This window comes from Engystomops pustulosus, chromosome 6 (genome assembly GCF_040894005.1).
Source record: "Engystomops pustulosus chromosome 6, aEngPut4.maternal, whole genome shotgun sequence".
Classification (NCBI taxonomy): Eukaryota; Metazoa; Chordata; class Amphibia; order Anura; family Leptodactylidae; genus Engystomops; species Engystomops pustulosus.
Window position 1 is genome coordinate 40,376,872 of NC_092416.1, and position 18,968 is coordinate 40,395,839.

The 18,968-nt window shown below is 43.4% G+C and overlaps 1 protein-coding gene across 3 annotated transcripts in view; it reads right to left on the reverse strand.

Moving 5' to 3' along the window:
- Window positions 1-16,814, reverse strand: part of LOC140065662 (nicotinamide N-methyltransferase-like) — a 28,388-nt gene extending 11,574 nt beyond the window's left edge. The window contains exon 1 of one of the 3 annotated variants that reach the window (XM_072113242.1): window positions 16,745-16,814. In XM_072113242.1, coding sequence (XP_071969343.1) covers window positions 16,745-16,764 — 20 coding nt within the window. In that variant the 5' untranslated portion in view covers window positions 16,765-16,814. Of the gene's footprint in view, window positions 1-6,804; window positions 6,989-14,513; window positions 14,635-16,744 lie in introns of those variants that run through there. The other 2 variants (XM_072113245.1, XM_072113243.1) reach the window with 2 other exon arrangements.
- Between the last annotated feature and the right edge of the window lie 2,154 nt (window positions 16,815-18,968).

The window sequence follows — 18,968 nt, forward strand, 5'->3', positions numbered from 1 at the left end:
ACCAGCTGCACTGAAAACCCGCTCGGACAAGACGCTAGCGGCAGGGCAGGCAAGAACCTCCAAGGCGTACAGCGCCAGTTCGTGCCACATGTCCAGCTTTGAAACCCAGTAGTTGTAGGGAGCTGTGTGATCATTTAGGACGATGGTATGGTCAGCTACGTACTCCCTCACCATCTTTCTGTAAAGATCAGCCCTACTCTGCCGAGACTGGGGACAGGTGACAGTGTCTTGCTGGGGTGACATAAAGCTGGCAAAAGCCTTGTAAAGCGTACCCTTGCCAGTGCTGGACAAGCTGCCTGCTCGCCTACTCTCCCTCGCTACTTGTCCCGCAGAACTACGCACTCTGCCGCTAGCGCTGTCAGAAGGGAAATACTGTTTCAGCTTGTGCACCAGGGCCTGCTGATATTCATGCATTCTCACACTCCTTTCCTCTGCAGGGATGAGAGTGGGAAGATTTTGCTTGTACCGTGGGTCCAGGAGAGTGAACACCCAGTAATCGGTGCTGGAATAAATTCTTTGAACGCAAGGGTCACGGGATAGGCAGCCTAGCATGAAATCTGCCATATGCGCCAGAGTACCAACGCGTAAGAATTCACTCCCCTCACTGGCCTGACTGTCCATTTCCTCCTCCTCCAACTCCTCCAACTCCTCTTCTTCTGCCCATACACGCTGAACAGTGAAGGACTCAACAATGGTCCCCTCTTGTGTCTCGCCAACATTCTCCTCCTCTTCCTCCTCATCCTCCTCCACCTCCACCTCCTCCGATATGCGCTGAGAAACAGACCTGAGGGTGCTTTGGCTATCAACAAGGGAATATTCTTCCCCTGTCTCTTGTGACGAGCGCAAAGCTTCCGACTTCATGCTGACCAGAGAGTTTTTCAACAGGCCAAGCAGCGGGATGGTGAGGCTGATGATGGCGGCATCGCCACTGACCATCTGTGTTGACTCCTCAAAGTTACTCAGCACCTGACAGATATCAGACATCCACGTCCACTCCTCATTGTAGACTTGAGGAAGCTGACTGACCTGACTACCAGTTCTGGTGGAAGTTGACATCTGGCAGTCTACAATCGCTCTGCGCTGCTGGTAAACTCTGGATAACATGGTCAGTGTTGAATTCCACCTCGTGGGCACGTCGCACAACAGTCGGTGAGCGGGCAGTTGGAGGCGGCGCTGCGCTGCCCTGAGAGTGGCAGCATCTGGGCTGGACTTCCTGAAATGCGCACAGATGCGGCGCACCTTCGTGAGCAAATCAGACAGATTGGGGTATGTCTTGAGGAAACGCTGAACTATCAGATTTAACACATGGGCCAGGCATGGCACATGTGTCAGTCTGCCGAGTTGCAGAGCCGCCACCAGGTTACGGCCGTTGTCACACACAACCATTCCCGGCTTGAGGTTCAGCGGTGCCAGCCACAGATCAGTCTGCGCCGTGATGCCCTGTAATAGCTCTTGGGCGGTGTGCCTTTTGTCGCCTAGGCTCAGCAGTTTGAGCACCGCCTGCTGTCGCTTAGCGACGGCACTGCTGCTGTGCCTAGAGCTACCGACTGATGGCGCCGTGCCCACGGATGGTAGTTCGGAGGAGGAGGTGGAGGAGGGGTGGGAGGAGGAGGAGGCATAGTAGGCCTGAAACACCTGGACCGAGGTAGGCCCCGCAATCCTCGGCGTCGGCAGTATATGAGCAGCCCCAGGGTCAGACTCGGTCCCAGCCTCCACCAAGTTAACCCAATGTGCCGTCAGCGATATATAGTGGCCCTGCCCGGCAGCACTCGTCCACGTGTCCGTGGTCAGGTGGACCTTGTCAGAAACGGCGTTGGTCAGGGCACGGATGATGTTGTCTGACACGAGCTGGTGCAGGGCTGGGACGGCACATCGGGAAAAGTAGTGGCGGCTGGGGACCGAATACCGAGGGGCGGCCGCCGCCATGAGGTTGCGAAAGGCCTCGGTCTCTACTAGCCTATAGGGCAGCATCTCCAGGCTAAGCAATCTGGAGATGTGCACATTAAGGGCTTGGGCGTGCGGGTGGGTTGCACTATATTTGCGTTTCCGCTCCAGCGTCTGGGGTATGGAGAGCTGAACGCTGGTGGATGCTGTGGAGGATCGTGGAGGCGACGATGGGGTTTTTGTGGCAGGGTCCTGGGCAGGGGGCTGACTAGCAGCTGACAAATGGGAAGGAGCAGTGGTGTGCACGGCCGGAGGTGAACGGGCTTGTTGCCACTGAGTGGGGTGTTTAGCATTCATATGCCTGCGCATACTGGTGGTAGTTAAGCTAGTAGTGGTGGAACCCCTGCTGAGCCTGGTTTGGCAAATGTTGCACACCACAGTCCGTCGGTCATCCGGTGTTTCCTTAAAGAACCTCCAGACTTCTGAAGATCTAGCCCTCGCCGCAAGAGCCCTCGCCACGGGAGCTTCACTAGTTGACACATTTGGCGCTGATGCACCAGCTCTGGCCCTGCCTCTCCGTCTGGCCCCACCACTGCCTCTTCCAACCTGTTCTGGTCGAGGACTCTCCTCCGTCTCAGAAGCACTGTGTTCACCCGGCCTCTCAACCCAGCTTGGGTCTGTCACCTCATCATCCTCCGAGCCCTCAGTCTGCTCCCCCCTCGGACTTCCTGCCCTGACAACAACTTCCCCACTGTCTGACAACCGTGTCTCCTCATCGTCGGACACCTCTTTACACACTTCCACTACGTCAAGAAGGTCATCATCACCCACAGACTGTGACTGGTGGAAAACCTGGGCATCGGAAAATTGCTCAGCAGCAACCGGACAAGTGGTTTGTGACTGTGGGAAGGGTCCAGAAAACAGTTCCTCAGAGTATGCCGGTTCAAATGCCAAATTTTCCTGGGAGGGGGCAGACTGGGGGGGAGGAGGCTGAGGTGCAGGAGCTGGAGGAGTGGCGATTTCGGTGACATGGGTGGACTGCGTGGAAGACTGACTGGTGGTGGACAAATTGCTCGAAGCATTGTCAGCAATCCACGACATCACCTGTTCGCACTGTTCTGGCCTCAACAGTGCTCTACCACGAGTCCCAGTAACTTCAGACATGAACCTAGGGAGTGTAGCTCTGCGGCGTTCCCCTGCTCCCTCATCAGCAGGTGGTGTCTCACCCCGCCCAGGACCACGGCCTCTGACCCCTGCAGTAGTTGGACGCCCACGTCCCCGCCCTCGTCCTCTACCCCTAGCCCTCGGGTTAAACATTTTTAAAATGAGAGTTATAACTTTTTTTTTTTTTTTTACTTCTTTTTGTTTTTTTTTGTGTTTTTTGTTTTTTTTGTGTTTTTTGTTTTTTTTTTGTGTTTTTTGTTTTTTTTTGAGTTTTTAAAACCAAACAATGCTATCCTATTGCTATGGCTATTTTCTAGCCAAGTATCAAAGCACACTACTATGCCAGATGAGATGACACTGAGTTAGTGCCTAATTGAAATCCAACCCCTACTAAATTTTCCCACTTCGGTCTTTGCTATGGATATGTGCGTCACTAAGCGCAGAACACAGCAGTCGCAAGTCTCACTACAAATTGCTCAGAATTGGCTAGTACATGCACTGCAGAAAGTACAGCCACCAGCAGATCAACCAGAAATCAAATATATAGAACGCTACTGTAGGCGTAAGTAAGCTCTTTGTATTCTCCTATGGCTATTTTCTAGCCAAGTATCAAAGCACACTACTATGCCAGATGAGATGACACTGAGTTAGTGCCTAATTGAAATCCAACCCCTACTAAATTTTCCCACTTCGGTCTTTGCTATGGATATGTGCGTCACTAAGCGCAGAACACAGCGGTCGCAAGTCTCACTACAAATTGCTCAGAATTGGCTAGTACATGCACTGCAGAAAGTACAGCCACCAGCAGATCAACCAGAAATCAAATATATAGAACGCTACTGTAGGCGTAAGTAAGCTCTTTGTATTCTCCTATGGCTATTTTCTAGCCAAGTATCAAAGCACACTACTATGCCAGATGAGATGACACTGAGTTAGTGCCTAATTGAAATCCAACCCCTACTAAATTTTCCCACTTCGGTCTTTGCTATGGATATGTGCGTCACTAAGCGCAGAACACAGCGGTCGCAAGTCTCACTACAAATTGCTCAGAATTGGCTAGTACATGCACTGCAGAAAGTACAGCCACCAGCAGATCAACCAGAAATCAAATATATAGAACGCTACTGTAGGCGTAAGTAAGCTCTTTGTATTCTCCTATGGCTATTTTCTAGCCAAGTATCAAAGCACACTACTATGCCAGATGAGATGACACTGAGTTAGTGCCTAATTGAAATCCAACCCCTACTAAATTTTCCCACTTCGGTCTTTGCTATGGATATGTGCGTCACTAAGCGCAGAACACAGCGGTCGCAAGTCTCACTACAAATTGCTCAGAATTGGCTAGTACATGCACTGCAGAAAGTACAGCCACCAGCAGATCAACCAGAAATCAAATATATAGAACGCTACTGTAGGCGTAAGTAAGCTCTTTGTATTCTCCTATGGCTATTTTCTAGCCAAGTATCAAAGCACACTACTATGCCAGATGAGATGACACTGAGTTAGTGCCTAATTGAAATCCAACCCCTACTAAATTTTCCCACTTCGGTCTTTGCTATGGATATGTGCGTCACTAAGCGCAGAACACAGCGGTCGCAAGTCTCACTACAAATTGCTCAGAATTGGCTAGTACATGCACTGCAGAAAGTACAGCCACCAGCAGATCAACCAGAAATCAAATATATAGAACGCTACTGTAGGCGTAAGTAAGCTCTTTGTATTCTCCTATGGCTATTTTCTAGCCAAGTATCAAAGCACACTACTATGCCAGATGAGATGACACTGAGTTAGTGCCTAATTGAAATCCAACCCCTACTAAATTTTCCCACTTCGGTCTTTGCTATGGATATGTGCGTCACTAAGCGCAGAACACAGCGGTCGCAAGTCTCACTACAAATTGCTCAGAATTGGCTAGTACATGCACTGCAGAAAGTACAGCCACCAGCAGATCAACCAGAAATCAAATATATAGAATGCTACTGTAGGCGTAAGTAAGCTCTTTGTATTCTCCTATGGCTATTTTCTAGCCAAGTATCAAAGCACACTACTATGCCAGATGAGATGACACTGAGTTAGTGCCTAATTGAAATCCAACCCCTACTAAATTTTCCCACTTCGGTCTTTGCTATGGATATGTGTGCCACTAAGAGCTAAACACAACGGTAGCAAGTCCCCCTCCTCACAAAATGGTACTAGATGCAAATTAAAATAAAAAAAGTAGAACGTTATTGTAGCCCTAAGAAGGGCTGTTGGGTTCTTTGAGAATCACTCCTGCCTAACAGTAAGCTAATAGAACACCCTAACGCTTTCCCTGACCAGCAGCAGCTCTCTCCCTAGCGGCATCCAGACACAGAATGATCCGAGCAGCGCGGGCAGCGGCTAGTCTATCCCAGGGTCACCTGATCTGGCCAGCCAACCACTGCTATCGACGTGTAAGGGTACCACGTCATGCTGGGTGGAGTGCAGAGTCTCCTGGCTTGTGATTGGCTCTGTTTCTGGCCGCCAAAAAGCAAAACGGCGGGAGCTGCCATTTTCTCGAGCGGGCGAAGTATTCGTCCGAGCAACGAGCAGTTTCGAGTACCCTAATGCTCGACCGAGCATCAAGCTCGGACGAGCATGTTCGCTCATCTCTAGTTGTGAACTCAATGAATGATCAACCTTTTTAACAAACGAGTTTGCAACTTTCTTGGACGCAGCTCCAATATATACAAGAACTCTACCTTTTTTGAATTTGATGCAGCCAAATATCACAAAAAAACAAAAGGTGCAAAGCTACAACTATGAATACTTATAATTTATTTCCTTCAGGGCTCAGAGACATTTATTCCTATAATTTATACCATTATCTATTTAGTATTTATCTATCTTTTCCAGGAAAAGGCAGCACAACAGAAAAATCTGGTGCAAAATGATGGGCCAATCCATAAGGTGGCGACATGTTGGTTCTCCAAATATTGAGCTTTTCTTAAGCTTGAGAGAGGCTCAATATTTGGAGAGAAATGTTGCCAAAATAAGGATTAAACCACCATTTTTTTCCAATGGATTAATGGAGTCCTGTGACTGTCCCTCATCCCCACAATAGAAATGGCAATTATTGGGAGGATAAGGACTAGAGACACAGGAGAAGTAAAGCAGGTCTTATTGTTAAGGTTAATGACAATAGCAAAGATACTTATTACTGGGGAATGGGGCAGGAATTTGAAAGGTCAATATAATTTTACATTAAAAATTAAACAATATAAAAAAAGAATACAAGCGGAAAAACGTGCAACATCAGGAAATGGACTAAAAGCTTAAGGTTAAGATATAGCGGCTATGTCAGTAAGGCTGTGGTGTGTTTGTTATTTTATTATTATAATTTTTCTCTCTGGACAGGAGGGAGGATAGGAGGGGGTGAAATATGATTAAGGATGTATACACAGACTAATGTTATTAGTAGGAATATTCAATGTACTGTGAATGTATGTGAAGGGGATAAAAAAACACAATTTTTACAACTGATTTTATTTGGTGTGCTACCTTTTTCTGGAATATTTAGAAGGTCCGATGATAATACAGCCTGATTCTATGCGGCTTTGCACCAGTGTTATCCATAACTGTAAGTTATTTTGTCCTGCTTTGGACTTTCTTTGACTATATACTTATCTTTCTAACTTATCTTTCTAGTTATCTAACTATCCATCCTATGTAGTAAGTTATTTTAGGCTTTTTAGTTATACACTGTATATAAAGGCAAACTATGCTAGAAGTACCCACCTCTGCTCTTCTGCTTTCCTTGGTTGGTGGGGATTTACAGATTATTCTTGGACCTGAGTCGGTTTTGCTTTTAAATGTTCTTAGTTCTTTCTGATTTGCTGAATGAAACGCAGGACTTATAGTATTTTACGAGCGAGCAATCATAAATAATAGAGTACTTCAGATTTCTGTTGCTTACAACAGATATTCTTACAACAGATCTTCTGAAGAATAATTGCTCAACTTCACGTATACTGAATGAGGATCTTGTAACCAGGATGTTTCTATACTCTGTCTATACTTTGTATCATGCCAAATGGCTAATTTGGGTAGTGATGCTACTACTACTGTTGTAGTACTTTGTATAACATAGACAGTCAGATTAGCTAATTGAAGGAGTGGCATGTACTATGTGGCCTAACCCTGTCACACAAGCTGTACAGTTATATTTTCTAGTTCTGAGAAAGCTACAGAATATTAGCAGTGGGAAATACTGGAAATGCAGGGATTGCTGTTTTCTAGGGCACCAAAACAAATCTGAATATATTTTCAAATATTTAACAGATCTGTTGAAATATCCATTCATTTCAACGGTTCCTGTTAGTCCGGGCCAGCACCAGATCCCAGCAACCCGCTCCTGACCTTTGCTGTGTGAACATGGTCCAGCCTTCAGCTCTCCAGGTAGTGTCTCTTCTACTGCTTCTGGCCTGCAGTCTTAATCAGGCTCTAACGAGGCCTGTGACCCGCATCTATGGGCTATACAGAAACCCAGGACTGAAGCCAGGATGGAGTAGACGTCCCACTACCAGCCTACCCCTACTCCATAATAAGCAGGCCCAGTACGGACATTACAAAGGTGTCTATGCTAGCTAGGCCAACACAGACAAAACAGACTATTCCTGCTTACTATATGTCTGCATTAACCCACCTGCATTTTATCTGCCTGTAGGACAGATAGCCGTTCTCGCAAATGACACCTCTCACTTTCTCTCAATGTTTTCTAAAGAAACGATGGTCCAGCACTCGTATAATATAAAAAAATGTGCTTGAGCTTTATTTCATTCCATTTAAAATGATCGGGATGGTTACAAAGCGACAAAAAAAACATTGGGCATGCATGCTCAAAGTTTAAAACCAGTAGCAGACCTTTGCATTCCTGACGCTATATATCTTGGTCCATAGTCATGGTCTACCTGCTACTGTTGAAAGACTAGGGTGGTGTCGTCATGATGACTGGGCGTGAACACAGAGAATATGGTAAATATAGAATCTTGTATAATATACCATATTCTGGATCACAAGTGTTTATGGTAAATGTAGAATCTTGTATAATATAACATATACTGGATCACAAGTGTTTATTTAATGTTATTTAAGTTACAATGGCTTTTGAATACATGTGTCAATATTTTATTTTTTTCTTTTCAATGAATTAGCAAATTCTCCACTCATTATTAGATAGGGAGTGCAGAATTTATTTTAGCACAAGTCCACAACATCACAAAATCTGTAGTTAAAGTTTCTGAAGAATTGTCAAATTCTACTGCATCTATCCAATTCATGGGCACTAGCTCTTAGTATGGTACATGGGTGTATCTCTGCTTCCACTTACCGTATATACTCGAGTATAAGCCGACCCGAGAATAAGCCAAGACCCCTAATTTTACCACCACCCATTGACTCGAGTATAAGCTGAGGGTGCGAAATGCATTGTTCGCAGACCACCCCTGTAATTAGCCAGCCTGCCCCCAGTAGTATACAGCCAGCCCAGCCTGCCCAGTATAGTATACAGCCAGCCCAGCCTGCCCCCTGTAGTATACAGCCAGCCCAGCCTGCCCCCAGTACTATACAGCAAGCCCAGCACTAAAAAAAAACGTACATACTCACCCTTCGGCGGCCCCGATGTCCCTGATGTCCGCGCGACTCCTCTTCTGGCTTCCTTCATGTTCTTCCCGGCCAGCAGGCGCATAGTATGACGCGGCCGCTGCTGATGTCATACAATGCGCCGGCCAGGAGAAAAACATGGCGGCGCCCTTCAGGATGTTACCTAAGAAATAAGAAGACAGAAGAGGACCCGTGCTGACATCGGAGCCGCTGGAGGGTGAGTATATAAGTTTCTTTTTTAAAAAAGTGTGGTATTGACTCATGTATAAGCCAAGTTGAGGATTTTCTGCACATTTTTTGTGCTGAAAAACTCGTTTATAAGCCGAATATATACGGTATATGTGCAATTCTTTGCCACATTTTAAAATGATGCGCTTTTCATTAAATAATAATTAAATTATGTATTAACACAACAGGGGAGATTTATCAGAAGTGTCTGAGAGCAGCACTCTTCTAGTTACCCAAGGTAACCAATCAGAGCTCAGCTTTTATTTTCCCAAAGTCGTTCATAAAACTAAAGCTGAGCTCTGATTGGTTCCCATGAGCAACTAGAACAGTTTTACCTCAGACACTTCTGATAAATCTCCCCCAACATATCAAATTGCAGCTACAATAATCAGCAAACAAGGGAAGGTCGTGTCACATACAGCGCAAGGTGGTTAAACTCGATCAATAGTTTCTTTACAAGTAGATTTAGTGCAGATCACAAGTGGGAGACAGAGTGGAGAGGAAAGCATGAATGGAAATCACAACCTTTCTCTAGTACTGATCTACATATAAACAGTAAAAATTATAAACATTAGGTATTGCCGCATCCCAAATGTCCGATCTATTAAAATATACTAACAGTTATTCCCGGCATTCAACCCTGTAATGAAAAATACCTCTTTTTTGCCATTTGAAATATATATTTTTTAAAAAAAGCGATCAAAGGCTGTACCGTCCTTAAAATAGTAGCATTGAAAAACATCAAAAGTCACAAAAAATGACCAACACCCACAGCTCCGTAGATTGAAGTATGAAAAAGTTATTAGCTCCAGAACATGGCAAAATGATTTTTTTTTAACAGGAAGTTTGAATTGTAAACGTACAAAAACATTATAAAACCTACATAAATTTTGTAACCATGTCATTGTACCGACCCAAATAATGAAGGAGACATGTCATTTGTGGCTCACAGTGAATGCTGTAAAATCCAAGTCCACAAGAAAATGACTCGTCGGACAACGCACCTCGGGGATCGCAACGGAATGGGTAGTTTATTATCTCCTTTTCTTCTGACAGGTTCCCTTTAAAACTGCAGCTATGGGAACCATATGGGGATTTTAGTAGTTTATGGCCATAAGCAAATTATGTTTGTATTTTAAAAGGGAGAATTTTGAAAAAAAAAGCAGAGACGCTCCGCAGTAAGGTGAAAGAAGTCCTAAAATGTGATGCTCTGAAGAGAAACCCATTTGATCCTGTCATTGTGCCACCAGTTGACTGTCTCCTGTGTTGTCTCTGTCTTGAATGTCCATGTAAGGACATAAAATCCTACTGTAATGTTCTAAAAAATTTCCAGGACTTGATAAAACCTGGAGGACACCTATTGATTTCAGGTACACTGAATGGTACATTTTATCATGCTGGTAACAAACGTTTTAATGTAATGACCTCACGAAAGGAGGATCTGGAGAAGGCTTTCAAAGATGCCGGTTATGAAATTGTGAAAGTTGTGTATGCTCCGCGTATTGATAAGTCCAGAATGGATATTGCCGATTTTGATGGTAAATACTTTATTCATGCCCAGAAACTAAATTAATTAATAATTCTAGAACTAATGTTTTTTTGTTTATACTGGCATATAAAAAATAAACAAATTATAAATAGGTTGTTGGCAGTTGGGTTAAATCTAAAAACCGAAATATACATTTAAAAAAAATCTTATTATTCTCCTATGAAAATGAATTCTCCACTTGATTTGACAACACTGTTAATACCATAAATTTGAAAATAAAAATGTGCCTACTCTTTAGAAAAGTAGCATTTTGCAATAAAATATTATAAAAAAAAATATTTTGTGGTTTGTTGGACCTTTTACCCAATAGAACTGTATTAATTCACAACAGGAAAAATGGTCTACCTTAACTTTATAAATGGAATGGCGACTAGAATAGGAAGACAGATTTGTATTGAAGAATGCTGTTATTTGTTATTTGGTAAAGCAAAAAGGTGGGTAAAGGGGGAGGTACTAACAATGTACTAAATTCTGAATGAACAGAACAGGGATCTTTCTAATGATCTTTTTATACCTAAATTTGTGGCAACAGCAGGGACACCTAATAGGTCTAGAAAATAGGTGGTTCTACTATACGCATAGACAGGGATTCTTTACTGTAAGAGCTTTAAGACTGTGGAACTCTCTGCCAAAGCAGGAAGAGAGTATGGGGTTGGTAGTATAAAAAGAAAAAGATCTAACAGACGCGCTCTTCAACAACGTGTCAATTTGACGTCTTCTATTAGAAAAATGTTGGGATTAAAATAGGAAGAGAGGCATGAATATTTATCTATGGTTACAGTAACAAAATGTGCTAACCCCTTAATGACCAGGCCCTTTTTTTGCTTTTGCATTTCCGTTTTTTACTCCCCACCATCACAAGTGTGAGGGCTTCTTTGCTGCGTAACAAATTGCACTTCATAGTGATGGTATTTAATATTCCATGCCCTGTACTGGAAAGCAGGAAAAAAAATTTCAAATGCAGTGAAATTGGTGAAAAATGGATGCATTTTTTCACCAATTTCACTGCATTTGAAATTTTTTTTCCTGCTTTCCAGTACAGGGCATGGAATATTAAATACCATCACTATGAAGTGCAATTTGTTACGCAGCAAAGAAGCCCTCACACTTGTGATGGTGGGGAGTAAAAAACGGAAATGCAAAAGCAAAAAAAGGGCCTGGTCATTAAGGGGTTAGCACATTTTGTTACTGTAACCATAGATAAATATTCATGCCTCTCTTCCTATTTTAATCCCAACATTTTTCTAATAGAAGACGTCAAATTGACACGTTGTTGAAGAGCGCGTCTGTTAGATCTTTTTCTTTTTATACTACCAACCCCATACTCTCTTCCTGCTTTGGCAGAGAGTTCCACAGTCTTAAAGCTCTTACAGTAAAGAATCCCTGTCTATGCGTATAGTAGAACCACCTATTTTCTAGACCTATTAGGTGTCCCTGCTGTTGCCACAAATTTAGGTATAAAAAGATCATTAGAAAGATCCCTGTTCTGTTCATTCAGAATTTAGTACATTGTTAGTACCTCCCCCTTTACCCACCTTTTTGCTTTACCAAATAACAAATAACAGCATTCTTCAATACAAATCTGTCTTCCTATTCTAGTCGCCATTCCATTTATAAAGTTAAGGTAGACCATTTTTCCTGTTGTGAATTAATACAGTTCTATTGGGTAAAAGGTCCAACAAACCACAAAATATTTTTTTTTATAATATTTTATTGCAAAATGCTACTTTTCTAAAGAGTAGGCACATTTTTATTTTCAAATTTATGGTATTAACAGTGTTGTCAAATCAAGTGGAGAATTCCTTTTCATAGGAGAATAATAAGATTTTTTTTAAATGTATATTTCGGTTTTTAGATTTAACCCAACTGCCAACAACCTATTTATAATTTGTTTATTTTTTATATGCCAGTATAAACAAAAAAACATTAGTTCTAGAATTATTAATTAATTTAGTTTCTGGGCATGAATAAAGTATTTACCATCAAAATCGGCAATATCCATTCTGGACTTATCAATACGCGGAGCATACACAACTTTCACAATTTCATAACCGGCATCTTTGAAAGCCTTCTCCAGATCCTCCTTTCGTGAGGTCATTACATTAAAACGTTTGTTACCAGCATGATAAAATGTACCATTCAGTGTACCTGAAATCAATAGGTGTCCTCCAGGTTTTATCAAGTCCTGGAAATTTTTTAGAACATTACAGTAGGATTTTATGTCCTTACATGGACATTCAAGACAGAGACAACACAGGAGACAGTCAACTGGTGGCACAATGACAGGATCAAATGGGTTTCTCTTCAGAGCATCACATTTTAGGACTTCTTTCACCTTACTGCGGAGCGTCTCGGCTTTTTTTTTCAAAATTCTCCCTTTTAAAATACAAACATAATTTGCTTATGGCCATAAACTACTAAAATCCCCATATGGTTCCCATAGCTGCAGTTTTAAAGGGAACCTGTCAGAAGAAAAGGAGATAATAAACTACCCATTCCGTTGCGATCCCCGAGGTGCGTTGTCCGACGAGGATTCGAAACTGCCGTGATTCACTAAGATCTTGTGTCCAATTTCCTGCATGTGTCGCTTCCCCCGCTGAGATCCGCCGGAGTTCACCATCTTCTTCCCGGTGCATGTAAGTGCTTGGCTTGCGACACAATTTTGAATGTTAAATCCTGCGCTTAGTCCGAATCAGTCAGGTTGTCTGACGGCCACACCCCCGATGAAAGTGTTGCATTAAAGTCGTCCCAATTGCGCCAAAATCCGATTGCGCGCTCCAAAACCTCCAGTTAAATGCGTCTCAAAATGTAAAAAGTCGGGAATGTAAAAAAATGTAAAAATTCGGGAAACCCGCAGTCCGCAGACCCTTATTAAACGTGCCCCAATGTGTTATTGCTCAGTAACAACAACTTTAAAGTGAGAAAAAAATTGGTTGTGTAAAGTCATTTTGACTGGTGTCAAGCAACGTTAACACAGTAATATGGTTATTAGGAGCACTGCTACTTTGTTAAAGCGGTTGGTCACTATAAATGATGTTTTTGTAATATCTGTGTAAGTGCGGGGGGCAGGATATTAGATAATTTTATCAACAAATATCCATTAAACGTTCTTCATCACGTTCTTGATATGTAAAGTGAAGCCTTCTGACTTTTACCTCATCAGCCAGAGATTCCTGACCATAAAATGGCCGCAGATGGAGGGTCATGTGATCTCTATCTGTCCATGAACAACCATCATGCAAGGACCTTGATCTTATTTTGATAAATACCATCATAAAGGTCCTGGTAGGGCGATTTTCCAGAGCCTTGACCCTCCATCTGTGGTACAACACACCGATTTCAATTTGTTAGGTTATTTCAGTTGACAGGTTTCCTTTATTGCAGACCCTCTTCTATGACCACTATATAATCTAATATTGATTTGACCATTTTTGTTTACTTTATAATGTATAGATACAGGATAATTTAGTTGACAAGTTAATTTAGATTGAGAGACTGAACTTCTTAAAAAGGAACCTGTCAGCAGAAATTGACCTTATAAACCATTACCAGCAGCTGAACACCTTCTAGATCATGTCTATTTCATGGCCCAGCATGATGGCAACGTCCAGAAAATCAACTTTGAAGTTATATGCAATATAAAGTCAAGGAGGCGGAGAGTTTAAACACTGAAGTGAAGCTCTTTTCACTTCAGAATGTCCCTTTACTGTAATTGATGGTCAAACATCCAGACACATCTCCTTCGTTCTGAGGTGAGGAGAGCTTGACTTCAATACGAACTCTCTGCTTTCATGACTTTATACACCTAATTTATATCTCACTTTAATGTTGATTTTCTGGATGATGCCACCAGACCACGGAAGAAACATGAACCAGAAGGTGTTAATCTGCTTCACAACATACTGGTAGTGGTTAATTAGATTAGTTTCTGATGACAGGTTCCCTTTAACCATTTTATTTCTGGCCCTCATCTCTGATTTTATAGTGCAGTTTTTATCACTAGTTTTGCATATTGAATCTTTACTTGTGCATATGGTCTTATGTTTTCAACTGACAAATGATTAAATACCTGTTTCCCTCCAGCTCACATACATATTTGATAATGTGAGTCCAGTCAAAAGCATCTGGATCCTTCTTCAGCCATTTCTGGAATTCAGCCCGGTTTTGCTCCAGTAGATCATAGACAATGATTTTATCAAACACTTCACAAGCTGAAAGGAGCTGATAAATGGTGGATCCAGTACCAAAATCAAGCAGTGTATCTCCCTTTCTTGCATCTTTAAAGATAGAAAATAATATTTAATTATCAGGTTAATGTCTGCTGTTGCAAATTGTTTAAAGGAAATCTACCATCACAATCAATCATGATAAACCAAGGACAATCACTCATAGATCCAGGCACCGTGACTGTGATAATCTTCTTATATTTATTATCTATTGCCTTCCTTCTAAAAATCTATATTTGCAGTTAATGAACCCCTCCATGCTGCAGCTTCCAGGCTGTTACACAGTCTCACCCTCCCACCTGCTCCCTCAGCACTGCCCCCCTCTGCCTGATATAATCTCATTACAACAGAGGAAGTTTCAGAACACAGTGGGAGGGCGTAGTGCTCCTGGCACACTGTAGCAGCATAGAAGGACTCTAGTAACGCCCTTCTGGCTCGTTAGGTTAATTTTAAAAGTTCATTTTAGAATGAAGGAGGCAATGAATAACAAATATAAAAATATTACAGTTAAATGTGCCTGGATCTTCTAGTAAGTGTTCCTGGTTTATCATGTTTGAGTACCTTTCCTGCAAGAAAGTTCTCTTAACTTAGCAAAATTACCTTTAAGAGGTGCCAACATAAATTGGTGCTGCCGTTGGATTCCAGAGAACTTTCTTCTCTATTCCTAGCTAAGCAATTGGTGCAATTATTTTTGGCACTTAATATGCTACCTAGGCTTTCTACCTAAGCTCTCCAACTTCAAAATTTCTGTTCGAATTCATGTTCACTGAGCCTGAACCCCTGCGATCAGTGCTGGCACCAGTTGCAGGTGTTCTCTCTTCAGCAGCAGCTGGCAATGTGGCGCATGTATGCTGGCACTTACATGGTGGTGGTATTAGAAAAAAAAAAAAGGTACCACCTGTTGAGTCAAATAATGACTCAAACTTCTGAAATTTGGTTCCGCAAAGTTTGGGTTCAGTCAGCAGTCAAAATCCAGTGTTGACCTTTACAGTGCAGATTTTAACCAATAAGCCCTATACCCCAAGCTGGATTTGTCTGGGTTCTGCTCAGCATATGGGGAATATTTCTTAATTTTTTTCTCTAAGAAGAGAATGTTGCCTTGGCCTTCCGTTGAAAGAGATTTTGTCAAACTCTTCTATATGTTCAACAGAGACTCAAAAGGAAGCCATTGCCAGCTTTTCACTATTAAAGGGAACCTCTCACCAGGAGACCCATTTTTAGCACTCCCCCAGTACCCACAGGAGCATAGTACATACACTGCCAAAGTGTTTTTGTATAAAAAATAGGTTTTACAGAAAAAAAGATATGTTATATTGTACCTTTCATTAGCATCTGCTGTGTGACTAGGCAGTTGCCTTTTGGGAGGGACTGCAAAGGAGCAGTTCCCCCCCACCCTTGAGAAACATGTGACCTTTTCAAATATATGAATAACTCCCCACACTCGGAATTGGCAGTAGAGGAGCAGGGGGCATCGCTAAGCCCAGTGATGGGTGTTTTCATATATTTGAAAAGGTCACATGGAGAAGCTGAATCCCAAGGTGGGGGGGAACTGCTCCTTTCCAGCCACTCCCAAAAGGCAACTGCCTAGCCACACAGCAGATGCTAATGAAAGGTACAATATAACATATCTTTTTTTCTGTAAAACCTATTTTTTATACAAAAACACTTTGGCAGTGTATGTACTATGCTCTGTGGGGACTGGGGGGAGTGCTAAAAATGGGTCTCCTGGTGACGGGTTCCCTTTAAAGGAAACCTACCCGGAATCTACTATCAAAAGTAGATCTGATGGTAGATTCCTCCTTCCTGCCTCTTCCTGTAATTTGATAATCCTGGAATATAACATAACTTGCACATTATGTTATTAACTGTAAAATGTAAATTAACTGCAGAGGCTACAGGGGCGTGTACTAGCCTGGCCCCGGACCGCCCTTTCTACTCCATAAGCCAGCGGTGACTGCCGAGCTTCATGTGGCCTCATGAATATGCCCGACTGCTTATAGCGCGGTCAGACGTTTTCTATTATTCAATTATTAGTACAAAACATCCATAATTCATATCTTTTTTTAAATGGTACCTTGCCAGGAGACTCTCCATGCCACCAGCAGCTTGCCAGCTCCCTCATGCCCCCTCCCATTAGGAATGAGGGAGGAGGGAATGAAGGAGTTCAGGAAAACATTGGAGAAGTGTAAACATGCTGCATGTGACTCAGCAGTCTCCTGGCAAAGGGCCTGTCTCTTTTTTTAAATTGATTATAAATAGATATGAGATGGGCAAATTTTTCGAAAACATTTGATTCGGTCCGAATAGAATCATGACGAATCGCGTTAAAAAACAGGTATTACCTAGCTGCAGAGAGCCTGTGGGGTGTTGTAGAACATTGTGCCATGCTTAAATATGCATAGGAAGCGTGGTTTGGTCTTCAAACAATGCTGTGTTTTAGTATGACTTGCATAAGACAGCCGCCACTCTTGGAATCGCTTCACTCTTCACTTCCATGTGCACTTACAGAGGCCAATTTCACCAAATAAGCGAAGAGGGAACCCAGCCTGACAAAGTAACATCTGAACCAACTCGACCGAGCCAAAATCCCACTATAACATCAAAGAGTGAACTCTTTTTACACTGACATCAGATGATTCCATAGATTACGACAGAATATGTTCTGTTAAATGCGGATACATGTAGAAACCCCCCTAAAGAGTGGAGAGGGTGTTGGCAGCAATTTTGCATTGACGTCACTGATCATTTTGTCCTTCTTTTCACGCGTCAGTGTCCTCTTTCAATCGGTCAATAATCCATCATTATTGCTAAAGCCAAAAAACAAGAAAGGAGTTGATCCAAAATATGATCCAGAGATGAGCAGCAAATGGGATACTTGCATGTCCTGTGTGTTCTGTAACCACTCTTGCTTTTGGCTATCAATCCTGAAGCTTTTAACCCTTCTGGCAGATGAAGTGAAGGGGAAAACCAAACACTGGCAACGTCATAGAGTGGTGGAGGGTGAAAACAGCATTATGGAAATCACAGGGTTTTCCAGGGAGACATCGGTCAGTTGGCAGCAGCATGAGTAGGCCACAAAGTGGCACAATGATAAGAGTGTGAAGGTGGCGGCAGCAGCATCAGCAGCAGTAACAGGAGGCCACAAAGTGGCACAATGATAAGAGTGTGGAGATGGCGGCAGCAGCAGGAGCCCACAGGTGTCAGCAACATGGTAGCAGCAACAGGGAAAGCCACAGAGTGGTCCAATGACAGAGCGTGGAGGTGGCGGCGGCGGCAGTATCAGCAACAAGAGGCCACAAAGTGGCACAATGATAAGAGTGTGGAGATGGTGGCAGTAACAGGAGCCCACAGGTGTCGGCAACATGGTGGCAGCAACAGGGAAAGCCACAGAGTGGTCCAATGACAGAGTGCGGAGGTGGCGGCGGCAGCAGCAGCATCAGCAGCGGCAACAGGAGGCCACAAAGTGGCACAATAATAAGAGTGTGGAGGTGGCGGCAGTAGCAGGAGCCCACAGGTGTCAGCAACACAGTGGCAGCAACAGGGAAAGCCACAGGGTGGCACAATGTTATAGTGTGGAGGTGGCATCAGTAGCAGCAGATTGGAGACACCACATCCATTATACATTACAGTTTTCCTGAAAATATCAGGCCTTTGACAAAAAAGAACTCCAAAGGTGGCACCAGCAGCGACAGCATGAGGTCAGATGTGTGGAAGTGGCGGCAACATGGTAGGCCACAGAGTGGCACAATGACATAGTGTGGAGGTGGCATCAGTAGCAGCAGGAGCCTAAAGGGTGGCACAATGATAGAGTCTGGAGGTGGCATCAGTAGCAGCAGGAGCCCGCAGAGTGGCACAATGATATAGTCTGGAGGTGGCATCAGTAGCAGCAGGAGCCTGCAGAGTGGCACAATGATATAGTGTGAAGGTGGCATCAGAAGCAGCAGCAGCAAGAGCCCGCAGGGTGGCACAATGATATAGTGTTGAGGTTGCGTCAGCAGCAGCAGGAGCCCGCAGAGTGGCACAATGATATAGTGTGAAGGTGGCATCAGAAGCAGCAGCAGCGGGAGCCCACAGAGTGGCACAATTATAGAGTCTGGAGGTAGCACCAGTAGCAGCAGGAGCCCGCAGAGTGGCACAATGATATAGTGTGAAGGTGGCATCAGAAGCAGCAGCAGCGGGAGCCCACAGAGTGGCACAATGATATAGTGTGAAGAAGGCATCAGAAGCAGCAGCAGGAGCCCGCAGGGTGGCACAATGATATAGTGTGGAGGTGGCGTTAGCAGCAGCAGGAGCCCGCA